This window comes from Oncorhynchus nerka, linkage group LG19 (assembly GCF_034236695.1).
Source record: "Oncorhynchus nerka isolate Pitt River linkage group LG19, Oner_Uvic_2.0, whole genome shotgun sequence".
Lineage (NCBI taxonomy): Eukaryota > Metazoa > Chordata > Actinopteri > Salmoniformes > Salmonidae > Oncorhynchus > Oncorhynchus nerka.
The window spans coordinates 26,970,148-26,989,505 of record NC_088414.1 but is presented as its reverse complement, the minus strand read 5'-3'; the positions used below and the strand labels follow the sequence as shown (position 1 = coordinate 26,989,505).

Genomic DNA, 19,358 nt, shown 5'->3' with positions numbered 1-19,358 from the left:
ACTAAACACCTCCCTCCACCACTGGATCCTGGACTTCCTGACAGGCCGCCCCCCCAGGTGGTAAGGATAGGTAACAACACTTCCGCCACGCTGCTCCTCAACATAGGGGCCCCTCAGGGGTGTGTTCTCAGTTCCCTCCTGTACTCCCTGTTCACTCATGACTGCACGGCCAGGCACAACTCCAACACCATTCAATTTGCCGATAACACAACAGTGGTAGGCCGGATCACCGACAACGACGAGACAGCCTATAGGGAGGAGGTCAGAGACCTGGCCATGTGGTACCAGAACTACAACCTCTCCCTCAACGTGATCAAGACAAAGGAGATGATTGTGGACTACAGGAAAAAGAGGACCGAGCACACCCCCATTCTCATTGACAGGGCTGTAGTGGAGCAGGTTGAGAGCTTCAAGTTCCTTGGTGTCCACATCACCAACAAACTAACATGGTCCTAGCACACCAAGACAGTCGTGAAGAGGGCACGACAAAACTGAAAAGATTTGGCATAGGTCTTTAGATCCTCAAAAGGTTCTACAGCTGCACCATCGAGAGCATCCTGACTAGTTGCATTACCGCCTGGTATGGCAACTGCTCGGCCTCCGACCGCAAGGCACTACAGAGGGTAGTACGACAGAGCCCAGTACATCGAGGGTAGTACTACAGAGCCCAGTACAGTGACTATTTGCAGTGCCCCCCCCCCCACCCCACACCACTGCTACTCTCTGTTGTCATCTCTCCGTAGTCACTTTATCAACTCTACCTACATGTACATATACTACCTCAAATAACCGGTGCCCCCGCACATTGACTCTGTATCAGTATCCCCCTGTATATAGTCTTGCTACTGTTATTTCACTGCTGCTCTTACTTGTTACTTTTATCTCTTATTCTTATTTTTTTAAATTGCATTGTTGGTTAGGGGCTCGTAAGTAAGCATTTCACTGTAAGGTTGTATTCAGCACATGTGACTAATAGAAATTGATTTGAGTTTAAATAATGTTTACATACTGCTTTACTCATCTCATATGTTTATATGCCAGAGGTGGGACCAAGTCATTGTTTTACAAGTCACAAGTAAGTCTCAAGTCTTAGCACTCGAGTCCCAAGCCAAGACAGGCAAGTACGAGTCAAGTCTCAAGTCAAGACCGAGAAGTATCAAGTCAAGTCTCAAGTCCTAAACTTTAAGTTTTGAGTCCTAAACAAGTCATAATGTGCTCTTCACCAAATGTAATACCATTTCATATTTTTAACAAGACTAATAGTTATTATATTACATTTACGCAAATCATGAATGCTTTAAAAATATATTTATTACTTTCCAAATAAACTTTATATTTCCATGGAAATACATGGGTAGCCATGAGAAAGACCCCCCCCCCCTCGACTATCGAGGATCGCTATGGGGTGCAATTGGGCGATGTAGGCTTGTACACAATCACCCAACCTTAACACACACACACACAATGTGGTTACAGTAAGCTAACATATGTCAATGGCTTTAGGAACAGCCGCAACATCAGGCAGGATTTAGGCTACCAACTGCCTAGCTAGTTGTAGCTCAATCTTGGGTGCAATGATAACGTTCCCGCACTGACTGACTGTGTGGAGGCTCATTGATTTAACGTTACGTTAGCCAACATGCTACACAGGCAAAGTTATGAATGATATAGCCGTCAGCTATATTAGCCCCGACTTACCGTTCTTTGTGCAGCTTCAAATCATTTACATTTACATTTAAGTAATTTAGCAGACGCTCTTATCCAGAGCGACTTACAAATTTGTCGAACAAAGTTGGAAGTTGTTGCGCCTCCGTCTGTCATTATCTTCCCGCATGTTTTGCAAGTTGCAATCCATTTTTTGTTGATACAGCGTCGTCTTTATATCCAAAATGTTTTGGGGTATCATCTTTCCAAGGGCTCCATCTGAATTCACTTGCCGACATTCCTCTGCACTGCCACACGTAACTTTTTCTCAGCTGGCACAATTTGATTGGCTGCTGTCTGATTCAAACTGTAATCCGTTAAATTAAGAGTTGATGCGCTGCACACTTTTTTAATAGCATCATTTTTCATATTTGGGCTTGGGGAGGGTATCAAGTCAAAAGGCTCAAGTCCAAGTTAAGTCGCGAGTCATTCGTGTCAAAGTCGAGTTGCAAGTCATCATATTTGTGACTCGAGGCTGACTCGAGTCCAAGTCATGTGCCTCGAGTCCATACCTCTGGTATATACTGTATTGGATTCTACTGTATTTTAGTCAATGCCACTCCGACATTGCTCAAACTAATATTTATATATTTCTTATCTCCATTCTTCTACTTTTAGAAGATGTGTATTGTTGTGAATCGTTTTTAGATACTACTGCACTGTTGGAGCATTTCACTACACCCACAATAACAGGGGAAAAAAATACAAAAATATTTGGTTTGATTTGGTTCAGAGTTCATTTTGATATTTCAACCTGCGTGTCCTGATCGCGTCTGGTGTGGGTGGACAAAATCAACATGTGATCGATGGTGGACGAACTTGCGCAAGTGGTCTGGTTAGCATGTTACATGCTGACCACACGGCTCGAGTAGCGTGCGCAAGCTTTGCAAAATAAATGTACACATACATGTTATTCAATCATTGCACCCACACTACTCACAAGTGGCTGCGTAGACAGGCGCTAAAATATAACTTGGTTCTATTTGTGACACTTGACGTGCTGGAAGTCCCGCCTCCCCCATCTCCTTATTGATTTTTAGGAGCCTATACCCACGTGGGTGATTGAAAGATGAACTGAGGTCCAGACTCCAGTCCAGTTGGTGGTGGTAATGCACGTTATCCACTATGGGATTGGTATCCCTAAACCTTTATTTTCAAATGTAGGAACTGGTTCTACAGTTTGACACCACTGCTGTCTCGGGCTTCACATCCCCCGCCCGGCTATCTAGATGTGGGAAGCTTAGTGTATTTTCTGTAGGGAAGCTAATGATCCATCATGTATGACATTCCTGGGAGTGTGTAAACTTTTTTATTACAATAGCATTTTTGCATGTTCTCTATAGTTATGTACTTGAAAATGTATAAATGTACCAATTCGGCACATTTAGGCAAACTCCTGGCAGACTTCATACAAAATGTTTTGTAGTAATGTAATTCTTCACTGGATCAGTCTGAAACTTTGCACACACACAGCTGCCATCTTGTGGACAACATCTAAGTTACACCTAAAATGATATTTGAATGTATGACCTTTCTCTTGCATTTCAAAGATGATTGGGGAAAAAAATAGAAAACATATGTTTTTTTGTTTGTATTATATTTTACCAGATCCAATGTGTTATATTCTCCTACATTAAAGTTGGTTGCCAACTGCCATATAAAGTCCAAAGAAGAAGGAGGAGAGATTACTAGAAACAAACTCAGTTTACCCTTTTATCTGTGAATTAATTGTCGGAGTGGAGGACCTTGTGCATTTCAGGTAAAATAACAACCCAATGTTTAAATCCAAGGACAAATTAACTAGCAACAGCAAGTTAGCTAGCTAAATTGCCATAAATGTTTAATGCTTTTCGACCTGCCCCCAAATTAATATGGTTGGTTCAGAGTTCGTTTTGATATTTCAACCTGCATGTCCTGATCGCGTCTGATGTGGGTGGACAAAAATCAGCATGCGGATGGGCAGTCAGACTGGTCAGCATGTTAGAATATCAGGCCTGGGCTGAAAATCTACTTTTTTACATTATGTTATTTATGAAGGGGGAAGGGGGGCAGATGAATTAATGAAGAGGCAACTCGAATGAACTTTTTACCCCCAGAGGTATGTGCCGTCAGGGATACGCCAAATAAAAATGTGATTCACATTTTATTTTTTCATACATATATCGTTTTTCTTCACATTTTCATGCTCCATCTGGCACTATTACATGTATGGGCATGTTCTTGTATGTGTTTATTTGAATGAGAATGTGTGTATATGCATGTGAACAAACACTTGCATGGCATGAGCCTCAGGCAAACCAACATTAGCTGTAAAAACACTGCCCCTCAGTATCATAAACTTACTTATTATTATGTTTTATTTTGACTATCTGTCAACTATTCTGTGATGTTTAACGTACAATATCAATCTATCTAATGGAATAGAATAAACTCATTGCGAGTTGAAGATAAATACTTTTACTAAAAGTATTAGTAATTGACTGACCCGGTCTCTCCAGATCTCCTAACAGTACTTTTGCTAGGGTCAATTTTAGATCAATGCCACAGATTGCATTTTCAGACATTCCTGAACACGAGACCAGAAGCAGGCTACCTGTGGGCAATACCAAAATAAATGGTCTACTGATTCTGTATCCTCACAACAAAATCTGCAGAGCTTCGATGATTTTATGCCCCAATTTTTCAACATTTTGATGGTGGCAAAAATTCTATATAATCATTTTATCGGAAAAGCACGAAGTCTTGAATCTTGTTTTTTTTATATCAACTCAAATACCATGGAATCAGTACATCAAAAATCTCTTTCCAACTATTTTGCTATCTGTATGGCACAGTTGTCAATCTGTATGGCACATTATGGTCCTCAAATGAAACTGGTATACTTTCCTATTTATGCTATTTTTATTCCTCCGCCAGTTTTGATCCTTTATATGGGGCAGACAGACCAGTTCCCTACCTCCTCCCGCTGCCACCTGCCTCCTCCATTTTTGGGGGTCAGTTATACTCTAGGATTAGTAGTTGGACTAAATTACTATTACACCATAAACACCTCAGTCATTTCTTTTGGGATGCTCAGTGAAGCTAAATGTCAATGTTTTTAGTTCTAATGAGGCCAAAACTCAACAGCTCACGCCACCAAGCAGGAAACAGCCTATGCTTTGATTGAAACAAAATACAAGGCAAATAGTATGTAACATCATCGTTTCTAATTCGCTCACGAAACAGTAATTCAAGAAGATCTTAATGCATATTCCCATGAAACTGATTGAGATAAAAAATGATTGAAATGCAGTTTGGAGCTTGAACAAGTATTTGATACACTGCCGATTTTGCAGGTTTTCCTACTTACAAAGCATGTAGAGGTCTATAATTTTTATCATAGTTACACTTCAAATGTGTGAGATGGAATCCAAAACAAAAATCGAGAAAATCACATTGCATGATTTTTAAGTAATTAATTTGCATTTTATTGCATGACATAAGTATTTGTTACATCAGAAAAGCAGAACTTAATATTTGGTACAGAAACCTTTGTTTGCAATTACAGAGATCATACGTTTCCTCTAGTTCTTCACCAGGTTTGCACACACTGCAGCAGGGATTTTGGCCCACTCCCCCATACAGACCTTCTCCAGATCCTTCAGGTTTCGGGGGCTGTCGCTGGGCAATACGGACTTTCAGCTCCCTCCAAAGATTTTCTATTGGGTTCAGGTCTGTAGACTGGCTAGGCCACTCCAGGACCTTGAGATGCTCCTTACGGAGCCACGACCCATCTTCAATGCTCTTACTGAGGGAAGGAGATGTTGGCCAAGATCTCGCGATACATGGCCCCATCCATCCTCCCCTCAATACGGTGCAGTCGTCCTGTCCCCATTGCAGAAAAGCATCCCCAAAGAATGATGTTTCCACCTCCATGCTTTACGGTTGGGATGGTGTTCTTGGGGTTGTACTCATCCTTCTTCTTCCAAACCCAGCGAGTGGAGTTTAGACCAAAAAGCTATATTTTTGTCTCATCAGATCACATGACCTTCTCCCATTCCTCCTCTGGATCATCCAGATGGTCATTGGCAAACTTCAGACAGGTCTGGACATGTGCTGGCTTGAGCAGGGGGACCTTGCGTGCGTTGCAGGATTTTAATCCATGACGGTGTAGTGTGTTACTAATGGTTTTCTTTGAGACTGTGCTCCCAGCTCTCTTCAGGTCATTGACCAGGTCCTGCCGTGTAGTTCTGGTATGCTCGCTCCCCTTCCTCATGATCATTGATGCCCCACGAGGTGAGATCTTGCATGGAGCCCCAGACCGATGGTTATTGACCGTCATCTTGAACTTCTTCCATTTTCTAATAATTGCGCCAACAGTTGTTGCCTTCTCACCAAGCTGCTTGCCTATTGTCCTGTAGCCCACCCCAGTCTTGTGCAGGTCTACAATTTTATCTCTGATATCCTTACACAGCTCTCTGGTCTTGGCCATTGTGGAGAGGTTGGAGTCTGTTTGATTGAATCTGTGGACAGGTGTCTTTTATACAGGTAACGAGTTCAAACAGGTGCAGTTAATACAGGTAATGAGTGGAGAACAGGCAGGATTCTTAAAGAAAAACTAACAGGTCTATGAGAGCCGGAATTCTTACTGGTTGGTAGGTGAGCAAATACTTATGTCATGCAATAAGATGCAAATTAATTACTTAAAAATCATACAATGTGATTTTCTGGATTTTTGTTTTCGATTCCATCACTCACAGTTGAAGTGTACCTATGATAAAAATTACAGACCTCTACATGCTTTGTAAGTAGGAAAACCTACAAAATCGTCAGTGTATCAAATAGTTGTTCTCCCCACTGTATATATATACAGTATATACAGTGGGGCAAAAAAGTATTTAGTCAGCCACCAATTGTGCAAGTTCTCCCACTTAAAAAGATGAGAGATGCCTGTAATTTTCATCATAGGTACACTTCAACTATGACAGACAAAATTAGATGATTTTTTTTTTAGGAATTGTAATTAATTTATTTGCAAATTATGGTGGAAATAAGTATTTGGTCAATAACAAAAGTTTATCTCAATACTTTGTTTTTTACCCTTTGTTGGCAATAACAGAGGTCAAGGTTTTCACACACTGTTGCTGGTATTTTGGCTCATTCCTCCATGCAGATCTCCTCTAGAGCAGTGATGTTTTGGGGCTGTTGCTGGGCACCACAGACTTTCAACTCCCTCCAAAGATTTTCTATGGGGTTGAGATCTGGAGACTGGCTAGGCCACTCCAGGACCTTGAAATGCTTCTTACGAAGACACTCCTTCGTTGCCCGAGCGGTGTTTTTGGGATCATTGTCATGCTGAAAGACCCAGCCACGTTTCATCTTCAATGCCCTTGCTGATGGAAGGAGGTTTTCACTCAAAATCTTACGATACATGGCCCCATTCATTCTTTCCTTTACACGGATCAGTCGTCCTGGTCCCTTTGCAGAAAAACAGCCCCAAAGCATGATGTTTCCACCCCCATGCTTCACAGTAGGTATGGTGTTCTTTGGATTGCAACTCAGCATTCTTTGTCCTCCAAACACGACGAGTTGAGTTTTTACCAAAAAGTTATATTTTGGTTTCATCTGACCATATGACATTCTCCCAATCTTCTTCTGGATCATCCAAATGCTCTCAAGCAAACTTCAGACGGGCCTGGACATGTACTGGCTTAAGCAGGGGGACACGTCTGGCACTGCAGGATTTGAGTCCCTGGCGGCGTAGTGTGTTACTCATGGTAGGCTTTGTTACTTTGGTCCCAGCTCTCTGCAGGTCATTCACTAGGTCCCCCCGTGTGGTTCTGGGATTTTTGCTCACCGTTCTTGTGATGATTTTGACCACACGGGGTGAGATCTTACGTGGAGCCCCAGATCGAGGGAGATTATCAGTGGTCTTGTATGTCTTCCATTTCCTAATAATTGCTCCCACAGTTGATTTCTTCAAACCAAGCTGCTTACCTATTGCAGATTCAGTCTTCCCAGCCTGGTGCAGGTCTACAATTTTGTTTCTGGTGTCCTTTGACAGCTCTTTGGTTTTGGCCATAGTGGAGTTTGGAGTGTGACTGTTTGAGGTTGTGGACAGGTGTCTTTTATACTGATAACAAGTTCAAACAGGTGCCATTAATACAGGTAAAGAGTGGAGGACAAAGGAGCCTCTTAAAGAAGAAGTTACAGGTCTGTGAGAGCCAGAAATCTTCCTTGTTTGTAGGTGACCAAATACTTATTTTCCACCATAATTTGCAAATAAATTCATTAAAAATCCTACAATGTGATTTTCTGGATTTTTTTTCCTCATTTTGTCTGTCATAGTTGAAGTGTACCTATGATGAAAATTACAGGCCTCTCTCATCTTTTTAAGTGGGAGAACTTGCACAATTGGTGGCTGATTAAATACCTTTTTTGCCCCACTGTATATATATATACAGACATACACACACACATCTTTTTTTAATTTAATATTTTTTTACTTTATTTTTTACATTTTCAAACAGTCCATTTATATTTTCCAATGGAGCTATACATTTGGGTGAGTTTTTTTCTCTCGCCTAAGTGACTCGTTTCACTGCCAAAAATAAAATTAAACCGTCTATTGTTCAGCAAAATAACAACACAATGTCAAATACAAGTAGCCTAGTGAAATAATTAACATTCAATCACATTAACCGTTACTCTCTCGTTGGAATTCCACTCATGGAAGCCAAACGAAGCTGCTGCTCATGTTGGAATCTGTACTGATGGCGCAAAAGCCATGACAGGGAGACATAGTGGAGTGGTGTAAGGAATTGCTATTTCGTATGCAGGTGACTAACTTACTGCTAATTACATGGCTACAACTCACAGTAAAGCCTGTGGGGTCCCCTACAGGATAGCTCCCACATTACACACATAATCTCCTTTTTTTAACCGAACACTGTGTGCCCGAAGAAGATCCTACGATGATGGACAGACAACTGAGCCAATGGCGGAAGACTACAGACTACAACCAGCTGAACCAATCCGGAGATCCGATCTTCCTAGGGTCAACCTACTTTCTGTGACGTATATAAGAGCTGTGCTGACTGTTTACGCTCTCTCTGCCTGCCGTTCCACACGAACTAACGGAAGAGCCGTAATTACGTTGTAATACATATTTTCACTCTGAATAAACTGTTTACTTGTCATAAAATTTACCACTTAGTCTGAATCGATCCTTGACCGGCTCACCCATCTACATATCCAATTGCTAACAAAAATGGTACGCAGAGGATGGTTAACTAACGGTCCAGTCGAAGCGAGCAGATTGGATGTGAGAGAGGGGTGAGCGCGTGGAGAGGAAGATCCGAGAAGGACGGGTGATTTGATTCTCGGGGGGGGGGTGGACAACAATTCTACTCAACTCGGGAAACTGATCTAAAGGTGCACCATAAATAAGGTAAGCAAAACCTGTTAAATCAAACTTTGCATATTGTCGTATAGTCTGCCTAAATTTTGATCAGTATTTCCGAGTAAGTATGAATTCTTGTGTAAATTTATAATTTGCTGACGAGTCGAAAAGAACAGTGTAGTGAAGATATGTAGAAACAAGCCAGCGACGGCTGGTGTGATATGAATCACTGATGAGATATCAGTCACAGTCTGATAGCTTTCAATGATGAGAGATCAATTAAAGGCCTAAAAAGTTCCAATAGGGATCGGACATATATAAATTCAGTTCTGATAGGGGTTGGACATGCGCATCAATGCTGATAGGGGTTAGTGCGATAGGGATTGGGAATAGAGATCAGTCAGAAACCTAACGCCGAGGGGGAGAAATTTAAATTTTGTCCTGTGTACCGGTAGAGGCTAGTCTGAGAAATTCACTGATAAGAGTCGGGAATAGAGATCAGTCAGGGGATAGTTAACTACTATTCATTAAACCTAACGCCGAGGGGAGAAATTGCAATTTTGTCCCGGGAACCGGTCGAGGCTAGACTGATAAGAGATTCGCCGATAGGGGTCGGCTTTCAGGGGTCAGAGAGATCGTGTATTAACGTGTATTAATTCTGATAGGGGTTCAATTCGATAGGGATCAGTAGGGGATAGAATTGGATTCTAGAGTTGAATTCTATCCAGTAAATCCGCTTAGCTCGGTCTGATAGGGGTCGAATTAATAGAGGTCAGAGATATAACCTGTAATTGTATGTTTTGTCTATTTGTAACTGTTTATATTAAAATGCAAGGTGGTTGTAATTGTTTCCATTAAGATTGTTGGTTGTTACATAGAGAGAAAGAGGCAGAAAAGAACAAAAATCACGTATTTAAGAAAGAGGGGTCAGATACGAAGGGAGCGAGATTGATGAGAATCCTGATTGAGGGAAAACTTTGGGCGTTTAGGTTGGTGCTGTTTTCTGTTGTTCAGATGCCGGAGTAACAAATGCAGATAACTGAAAATTGGGTCTATTTGCGGAGAATCTCAGTTCCATAAGCATTGGTGGTTCAGTGGTAGAATTCTCGCCTGCCACGTGGGAGGCCGGGGTTCGGTTCCCAGCTGAGGTGTAAAGAATAGTTATATATATCTGAGTTTTTGGTTGTAATTGAACTGGTTGTTTTGCAGAGAAAGTTATAGTAAAGATGAAGTTTTTAAGCACTATTAAAATAATCTACAAAATCTGGGAAATTGAGCTCTAGAAACTGATTAGAGTGTCCACTTCTGGTTATCTTACCCTAACGATGTAACTATAGAACGCATATTGGATTATCTCCGTCTGGGTGAAACATGTTAAATTAAACTGCCCTTAAAGTCTGAACATGTAATAATTTTTCTTCCCAGTATGAGAGAAGTTGCGGGATTTATTGAATAAACTGTTTTCCATAAAGTTAGAGAATTCGAGGGATGCTCGATGTAATTTATAATGTTGTACAAAGCCTAAGGTTTTCCATCAAACTAATTATCATTGCGTGATTAATGTGAAGTAGTAAAGTAACTGAAATACGTTGCATAAGTAAACAATCTACTTTCAATTAAAAGGCGCATCTGTTTCCTAGTCATTAGTGTCGATTTTATTCTTTGATTGCTAATATGTGCAATTCGGAATTTGAGAATCATAGCTGGAGTAACGTTCGTACTATTAAAATTGGGCTATTATTTTTCTGGGAATTACCGATAATGACTTGTTTAGATTTTACTTTGTAAATGGGGTTTATATCCGGAGTAATTTTAGATATTCACAATAGCATTGGAGGTTCAGTGGTAGAATTCTCGCCTGCCACGCGGGAGGCCCGAGTTCCATTCCCAGTCATGGCGCTGGCTGAATTCAGAGTTTTTGATTGTAAATAATCTATTTGAATGATTGCCTGGAAAGTTATGGTCGCTAGTGTTTGTATAAGAGATAAATTGAACGTTTTCAATAGATTGTTTAGGTTAAATTGATAGACTATTTCAATTTAAAATAATAACGAAGCGAATTCCGATGCAAGACGATGTCTGTTCACTAGATGATCTGCTGGAATAATGTATTGAGAATTGGGTCGTATTTAAATTACTGTATCAATAGAGAAGACAGTGACTTGAATCAAATTAATTCTGAATAATAACGAGGGAACAATTACGATAGATTTGTGTCCATCGAAATGTTTTTATAAGATTAGCGAATTGAGAGATGTTGATTGATGTTGTAAACTCTAAATCAGGATTCAACAGATGTGATAAATTAGGTTTGGTTTATCGAACCCGAAATACTGTTGTTGCAGACAGCCAACCATTATTTACAATGAGTTGAAAATCGTTGCGAAATAAGTCAAGATTGAGCGCTTGTTGATGACATCACTCGCGAGGTTTCCGTCGCCACGGAAATGATGTCTTGACTGGGGGTGACAGAGAAAATGGTTAGTGTCCTTTAAAAGGAGTATGTAAATCGTCAGGAAAGATGCTAAAAACTAGCAGCTGATTCGCTGGGTGGGTATCATTGATTTGTGGCGTTTATTTGGACTGTAATTGGGCCGTGAGAGAGAGGGATTGGATGTCTGAGTCATAAAACATCGTGATGGTGGATTCTGATGGTTGTTGATTCTTGGTTTGATCGTTTGAATAGCACCAGTGAATTTGAGCACTGTTTCCATTATGTGGAACGGTGTCAGGGTATTAATGGTGAAAAGCAACCTCTATGGTAAAACATAATTGTACATGTTTCGGTAAACTAGCGAGGTTGAATTTGGTTATTTGTACATTTCCCTTGATACGTAGACATACGTAACAGGGGCAAGTTGTTTTTCCTTGAGGAACACGCAGATGGTGTTTTGTTTTATTGAGATGTAAATGTGAGTTGAAGGAGCCAAGGGAAAATACGTTATTTTTTATTAAATATCAGGGATTATAATCTTGGGGAGAATGAGGCCATAAACGACCAAATTGGAAAGGCCTGGAAGTTTTGATTAATCATTAAGGTTTGCAAATATATACACATAAAACATTTGTTAGGACTATTTGTTTTGGTGCAAAGGTATTTTAAAGAGACACGCTCAAATATGGAACTTTATGAGTTTTTATTTTATGAGTTTTAAATTACACAAGTGAATTTGGATTTTAAGGATAAAGGGTTCTTTAATATGTCTAGTGTAGTATAGAACTTGACTATAAAAGGGTGGGTTGACTCATGGACCTTATCATCACTGTCTTCTAAGGTCTGATCAGCCTTGGGGGAGAGTCATTGGTATAATGAATGTGGTCATATTGAGTACTAGTTTTAAGGTAAATTCATTATAAAGGAGTTTAGGTTAGGAGGTTAGGATAGGATATATATTAAGCCAATAGGGCAGGGAATTACATAGAAAAATAAGTTTCAGTTCTTAGGGGTGATAAATCACTGTAGACAAGGAATTCTGCACTCTGCAACATATATTAAATTCATGTTATTGTCAGATAGAATACTGAGAGTCCTTGAAGGAAGGATTTTGATATGATAAGCAATTTGTTTTGAATTTTTTTTTTTACCATTAGGGGTTTAAAAAAAAAAAATAGTATTAAATTTAACAGGTATATAGGACATCTGTGATGATTTAGGATTATTGTTAGGTTGATTAAGGAAATGTAAGGACTTTAGAGATTGACACTCATAGACATGATTTTGGATAAAGTCAAACAGTTAGAAGCTTAGTGGTATTTGAGAAATATGAGAGAAAAGGTTTAAATTGGTAAATATATATTTAAGAAAATATATAAGTAGCGCAGATAGTTCTTAAGTAGATAAGAAACTTGACAGGGAATTGGTACTGGATTGACGCCCAAGGGAGAATTGGACATGTGGAAAACTAAAAGGGGCTCCTTCATGATGTCAGACATAAAGATAATATACTAATCTTACCTAAGTCATTATTTAGAGTAGGTAAGGTTGATACCTGGGCAGAGTCAGGTATCAAAAGGGGGATGGGTAAATTGTGGTCTAGGATAGGATGGGGCTTATTGGATAGGAAACTAAAAAAAAAAATGTAAGCTAACAATTGGGAATAGAAGTTAAAGATATAATCAGATAAAACATATGAGAAATTGTTTGTTAACCAAGCCTGTATGTCCAGGATTTTATGCATTACAGGTGAACTACAGGTGAAGTCACTCAATCCAGTCCCAGAGGCTTGGGGACCATAGAAGACCCCTGGTGACAGCTAGCTGAAAGAGCTACCCAGATTCATATCGCACGGCGGAAGGGTAAGACATTTTTTCACTGTCGGACAATAAACAGAGTTCGGGAGAAGAACTGGAATTAACAGAATTCCGGGGGCCAACTCTCGAATGAAGTAACCCTACCTGTCCTATCACCCCTGTTTTTGTTCATAGAGGTGAAGATGTGTCTGGCTCTGGCTAAGTGATGTGTATTTTGTTCCAAAATAAGCATAAGAGATCCCTAGATCTGGGTAGATAAGAAGTTAGAATAGAGATTACACGGTAACCGACTTCGGACAGTTCTGGGATTGGAGAAGAGGGTATCCTTATAGCATGGAGGATCCCACAAGGGTGGATAGGTTTTCCATGATATGGGGAAACCTGGGAGCAATGTTGAACTTTGTAAAGGTGATGAAATCCTACTAACCATCAAAACTATTAAGCTCTCTGATACAGGCACTCACACCCTCGGACTACAAAGGACGAGGACAGACATGATGGGTGTGTTTTCTATCAAGGTACTGCCAAGACCAGAGGTAACCGGACACACTCCTCTACCACCACTGTGTTAGAAATACCATTCAGGTAATTAATGTTAGAGACTATTCGGCTATTGATCAATTAGAAACTGAGACTGGTTTTGATAGTAGGGACAATTTGTGGCTGTCTTATATGAGGTACACAGCTAAAACCCTGAGAAGAAAGGACTGTATTATTTGTAGTCATGATAGACCTGTTCTGGCTACACACCCATTTGCTGTAGGAGAAGGAGAGGGGTGGTTGTGTATTTTGAGAAGTTTTTACCAGGTTAAGCCCAATTCAACCCTCTGTTCCTCTTTGAGCCTTGTGTTTCCTGCAGTACCTCCTCATCGGGCCTCTTGGGGTGTTGAGGCATATGGGGGCAATTACGAGTGCATCACGGGTACAGGTAATGGCATTGATTATGGGAGATTGCCTGAAGCTGATTGCAGGAGTAACATAACCATTAATTCCACTTGGCCAGTTACAGGCCTAAACCAAACTAGTGGTCTGGCTGATGTATGTTGGATGAGTGGAGCCAAAAGAGGCTGAGACCCATTCTTAGAGGAGAATGGCAAGGTACGTGTGGTCTGACCAGTTTGATAATTCCACGGACCATTGTTGATGTTGTTGCTGAACAGCTGCTGAGTTCTGTAACCAGGGGACCTGAAAACATTCCATCCATGGGAGACAGATGTAGTAGTGCTCCATGGACAGAGGATGTAGTTGACATACACTAACCTGTTGGGAGTGCCAGTGGGGATTCCTCATGAGTTTCAGGCCTTGGGTAGGAATGATGGACTCTGGCACTTACTACCTACTATGGGTCCAGCCATGGTGGATGCTGGACAGACTGCATGGATTAATTATATCTACTATAATCAACAGCGTTTTGTGAATTACTCCCGTGATGCACTCACTAGTATGTCTGAACAGCTTGAGGCCACATTTGGGGTTTCCAGACAGAATAGACTTGCCTTGGATATGCTTCTTGCCAGTCAGGGGGACGTCTGCAAGATGTTCGGTAAACAATGTTGCACGTATATTCCTAATACCAGTCCAGATGATAGTTTTTAAACTTCACAATCTAAGGCGGGGTTGATGCACTGTCTGCTAAGATGAGGTCCACGGGGGGGGTGGAGGAGTCTGTTCTCTTGGCCTGGTTTGGTAAGTACACTGGTATGATGGTTACTGGATTTCTGACCCTAATTCTTGTATTATTTGTTATTGATGTGATGTGCTGCTCGCATCATACTGTGTTTTGACAAGTCTGTTACAGATGTGGTGAGGGCTTCAGGCATGATGCCTTTGCTTGATGCTCCAGTTGGCGATGCTGATACGGAAGCATGCTTTCAGGGGAGGATGGGATTGACTGATGATGACACATGGTTTGGAGTCCCTGGGTGGCAAGGAGCCCACCTGGTACAGGATAGAAGTAGCTGAGAGGACCAGATGGTTTCTAATAATTCTTTACTCTGTTTTCCATGACCAAAGTTTTATCCTACATCTTACATGTCAATAGCAATAAAGTTTTATCCTGTTTTTGATAAGTGACACCCTTGGGGGGAACAAGGGCATACAACAAAGGCATATATAACTTGTTATTAGTAATAAACTTTTTATTATTTTCATGAAATGCTATGACTGCTGAAATAAAGGATAGTTGAGTGACACCCTAGCTGGTGTCAAAAGGGGGACCTAAATTTCACACTATTTTCTTTTGTTCTGTTTTTGAATGAGCTGTTCTCTTTTGACATGAAGGTAGTTTACACTTTGTAACTGTTATATGATTCATTGCTGAGTTTTTGTTCACACCCTTGGGGTTATTTTACATTATAGCCATTACCATATATATGATTGAATATTATCTGCTGTTGCCTTGTGTGGATGTATGTATGTGTTATGCTACCTAGCTGATTTGAACCATTCTTAAAAGTATCAGGGCCATGGAACTTTCTCATGCTGGAAAAATACAGAAGGGAGGGCACATTCAGAGCGTGGGGTTGCGAGAACAAGCGGTCTTTTTGGTTAGATAACAGGAGCCAGGTGCGAGATAACGGTATGGAGCATGAGACCCATCTTTCAGTTTTTGCAGCAATTTTAGGAGGGGGATCCAGTTGCTTTTATTGATTAAGCTTCTCCATTGTATGTCGTGTCCCATCTGGGATGGGAAGAGGGGGAAAATATTTTTCTTTGTAGGCCATTTCCGGATAGACATACCTAGTTTAGGATATTTTTCCTTTTTGGATTATGTCTTCGTTTTTGCTTGGAGTAATGTATCTGGACTATATCACATCTCTTAGGAGATGTGAAGAGAGGGTATCAGAAACTTTTTCCTGCTGGAAAAAGTGGGCTAATGTGGACAATCATTTTACTTTTATTTTGAGCTGTTCTCCGCTCTGTTAAATGAGGGTTGTAAGTTCCTAGGTGGCTGGTAGCCAACTTAGTACATAGTGGGATTGAATGGAGAACATGATGGTAATACATAAATATCTATTTCTGTTTAATACCGTGCCTTATTTCATAGTCCTTTTGGGAGAAGTTTCTCTTTGTGTCTGGATCCAGTTAGGTTGTGTCACGTCTCTGGTGAGACGTGAAGAGAGGGTTTTGTAAGGAATTGCTATTTCGTATGCAGGTGACTAACTTACTGCTAATTACATGGCTACAACTCACAGTAAAGCCTGTGGGGTCCCCTACAGGATAGCTCCCACATTACACACATAATCTCCTTTTTTTAACCGAACACTGTGTGCCCGAAGAAGATCCTACGATGATGGACAGACAACTGAGCCAATGGCGGAAGACTACAGACTACAACCAGCTGAACCAATCCGGAGATCCGATCTTCCTAGGGTCAACCTACTTTCTGTGACGTATATAAGAGCTGTGCTGACTGTTTACGCTCTCTCTGCCTGCCGTTCCACACGAACTAACGGAAGAGCCGTAATTACGTTGTAATACATATTTTCACTCTGAATAAACTGTTTACTTGTCATAAAATTTACCACTTAGTCTGAATCGATCCTTGACCGGCTCACCCATCTACATATCCAATTGCTAACAGTGGTAAGGCGCGTGCAAGCAGTCGCTCCCGACGCCACTTGGGTACACTGCAGAATCTAGGATTACAGGGACTCTCCGCAACTATATTCAATGTGCGGGACAAAATTGAGGCTATGATTAAGAAATTGGAGCTCTTCTCTGTCTGCATTAACAAGGACAACACACAGGTCTTTCCATCATTGTATAACTTTTTGTATGCAAATAAACTCAAGCTTACGGACAATGTCAAATGTGATATAGGGAAGCAACTGGGTGAGTTGGGTGCGCAATTACACAGGTACTTTCCCGAAACTGATGGCACAAACAACTGAGAGCTTTCATTGAAATTGCAACAAGCGGTTTTGTGAACATTTTATTTAATCAGAAGCCAATGCCAGATTTCTGGATCAGAGTATCCTGCCTTGGCAAATTGTGCTGTTAAAACACTGCTGCACTTTGCAACCATGTACCTATGTGAGAGTTGATTCTCGGCCCTAGGTAGCATGAAAACTAAATACAGGCACAGACTTTGTGTCGAAAATTATTTAAGACTGAGACTCTCTCCAATACAACCCAACATTGCAGAGTTATTTGCATCTTTTCAAGCACACCCTTCTCATTAACCTGTGGTGAGTTATTCCGAATGTTCGATGAACAAATAAGGTTTTAAGATGGTTAAATAAAGAGCAAAATTATTGATTATTTTATTATTACTTGTGCCCTGGTCCTTTAAGAGTTCTTTGTCACTTCCCACGAGCCGGATTGTGACAAAAACTCACACCTATTATTATGTATCATATAGTGTGCGTGTGGCAGGTTTACTTAAAAAAAACAGCATTTGAGATTGCGCTGACCCTGGTGCTAAAGGGGGTCCTCAGCTGGAGGTTGAATGTTTGAAGGGGTACAGGACTATAAAAGGTTTGGGAACCACTGACATGAACTACTCACCGACAGAGTGCAAGCCTCTTTCAGATTTCCCACCGAGGATGACAAGCGCAACTTCACAGTTTCCTTGTCTACAGTAATTTCGTGGTTATCTCTCGATAGAACGCTTTCCCTGACTGTGGAGACAAATGCGACATCATGCACACGTCACTTTACTGGAAGTCACTTGTACATATTTACATTTGTATGGTTAACACTATTTCACTGTTATGATATCCTACAGTAGGCTATAAAATGACAACTGTACGATACAAATCGTCATCCGTGGTGATCTGCTTACCATCCTCAGATTTGAAATAAACAGTTGCTCTAGTGGAGCGTTGATCCTCGTAGTGCACCAAGCAGTCCCCTCCACTCGACTTCTTTTTACTTTGAAAATAAATCTGAAGCTTGTTCTGTATCCCTTTAGAGACAGAGTTTGTCCAACTGACGTCAATAGTGATGGGATAAGGATATTCATCCATCGTTTCACCCTTCATGCGAATACTGTTTGGGTATGAAACGCGTCGTCCTATTATATCACTGCATCCACTGTTTCACTTTCGTTTCAGGCTCGGTTGATGAGGAAATCGTGTGTACAGTGGACCTACTGATCACATAACTGCGCCTTATATGAGTAGGCAGTGGGATATAAACTTATTAACCTATTCTTTCTCAAGTAATGTGTTTAACTTAAGAACGTGTTGTTTAAAACAAAATGGCGAATGGAAACGATTTATATTCATTATATTTTCACCTGCGTAACCATTAACACAAATAATGATTGTTAGTTAATGCTCTTGGGGAGAGTGAACGTGATCACAGACAGACATAGACAAGATGTCCCAATGGACAGGACCTTACAGGAGGAAGGTACACATGTTCACCAGCAGATGACACTATGCCTCAGATAATGCCTTTGCTAGAATTTTCTGAGAGCTGGAGCAATGAGGGAATCCTCTTTCTCTCTCTCTGTGTGTGTGTAAATCATTCTCTTTCCATGGGCCCTTACACAGAAAGACAGATTGACAGTCACTGGATCCAGGTTCGAGTCCTGGTCGGGGGTTCCCCCCAAATTTGCTACACTAGTTAACTGCTGCGCTGCACTCATTTTCCTGGCAGTAAACAGTCTGTATTCTATTGAGTCACAGGTGTAGCCCTACCCGATGATGCACAGAGGGAAATATGGTACAAGGGAGGGAGGGACAGCATGGGCTAAGGCTGGGGTGGGGCATTTGCTGACAGAAACTGTATGCTGACGGACTGCATTCTCCTGGCGATTAACAGTCTGTAGTCTATTGAGTCACAGGCGTAGGGCTACCCGATGACGCACAGTGGAGGGAGGGACAGCATGGGTTAAGGCTGGGGTGGGGCTGTTAGCTGTCTCCAAATTGAAGCATCATTAAAGATCTAATATTTTTAATATCCTCAAAAGAGAGGAAATATGATGGAAAATATGATGGAAAAAAAGTTGAATAGCTCAACTGGGAAAGATCTTAATACACTGTACCTCAGTTGACAAACACAAAATCTATTT

At 40.9% G+C, this 19,358-nt stretch overlaps 1 protein-coding gene across 1 annotated transcript in view; it reads right to left on the bottom strand.

Annotated features, from left to right (window-relative positions):
• The window catches only part of LOC115146928 (protein mono-ADP-ribosyltransferase PARP14-like), a 36,654-nt gene extending 18,270 nt beyond the window's left edge, over window positions 1–18,384 (bottom strand). The window contains exons 1-2 of the mRNA XM_065005037.1: window positions 18,123–18,384; window positions 17,846–17,958 (exon numbers count right to left, since the gene is read on the bottom strand). Coding sequence (XP_064861109.1) covers window positions 17,846–17,958; window positions 18,123–18,321 — 312 coding nt within the window. The 5' untranslated portion in view covers window positions 18,322–18,384. The remainder of the gene's footprint in view (window positions 1–17,845; window positions 17,959–18,122) is intronic.
• Window positions 18,385–19,358: the final 974 nt, after the last annotated feature.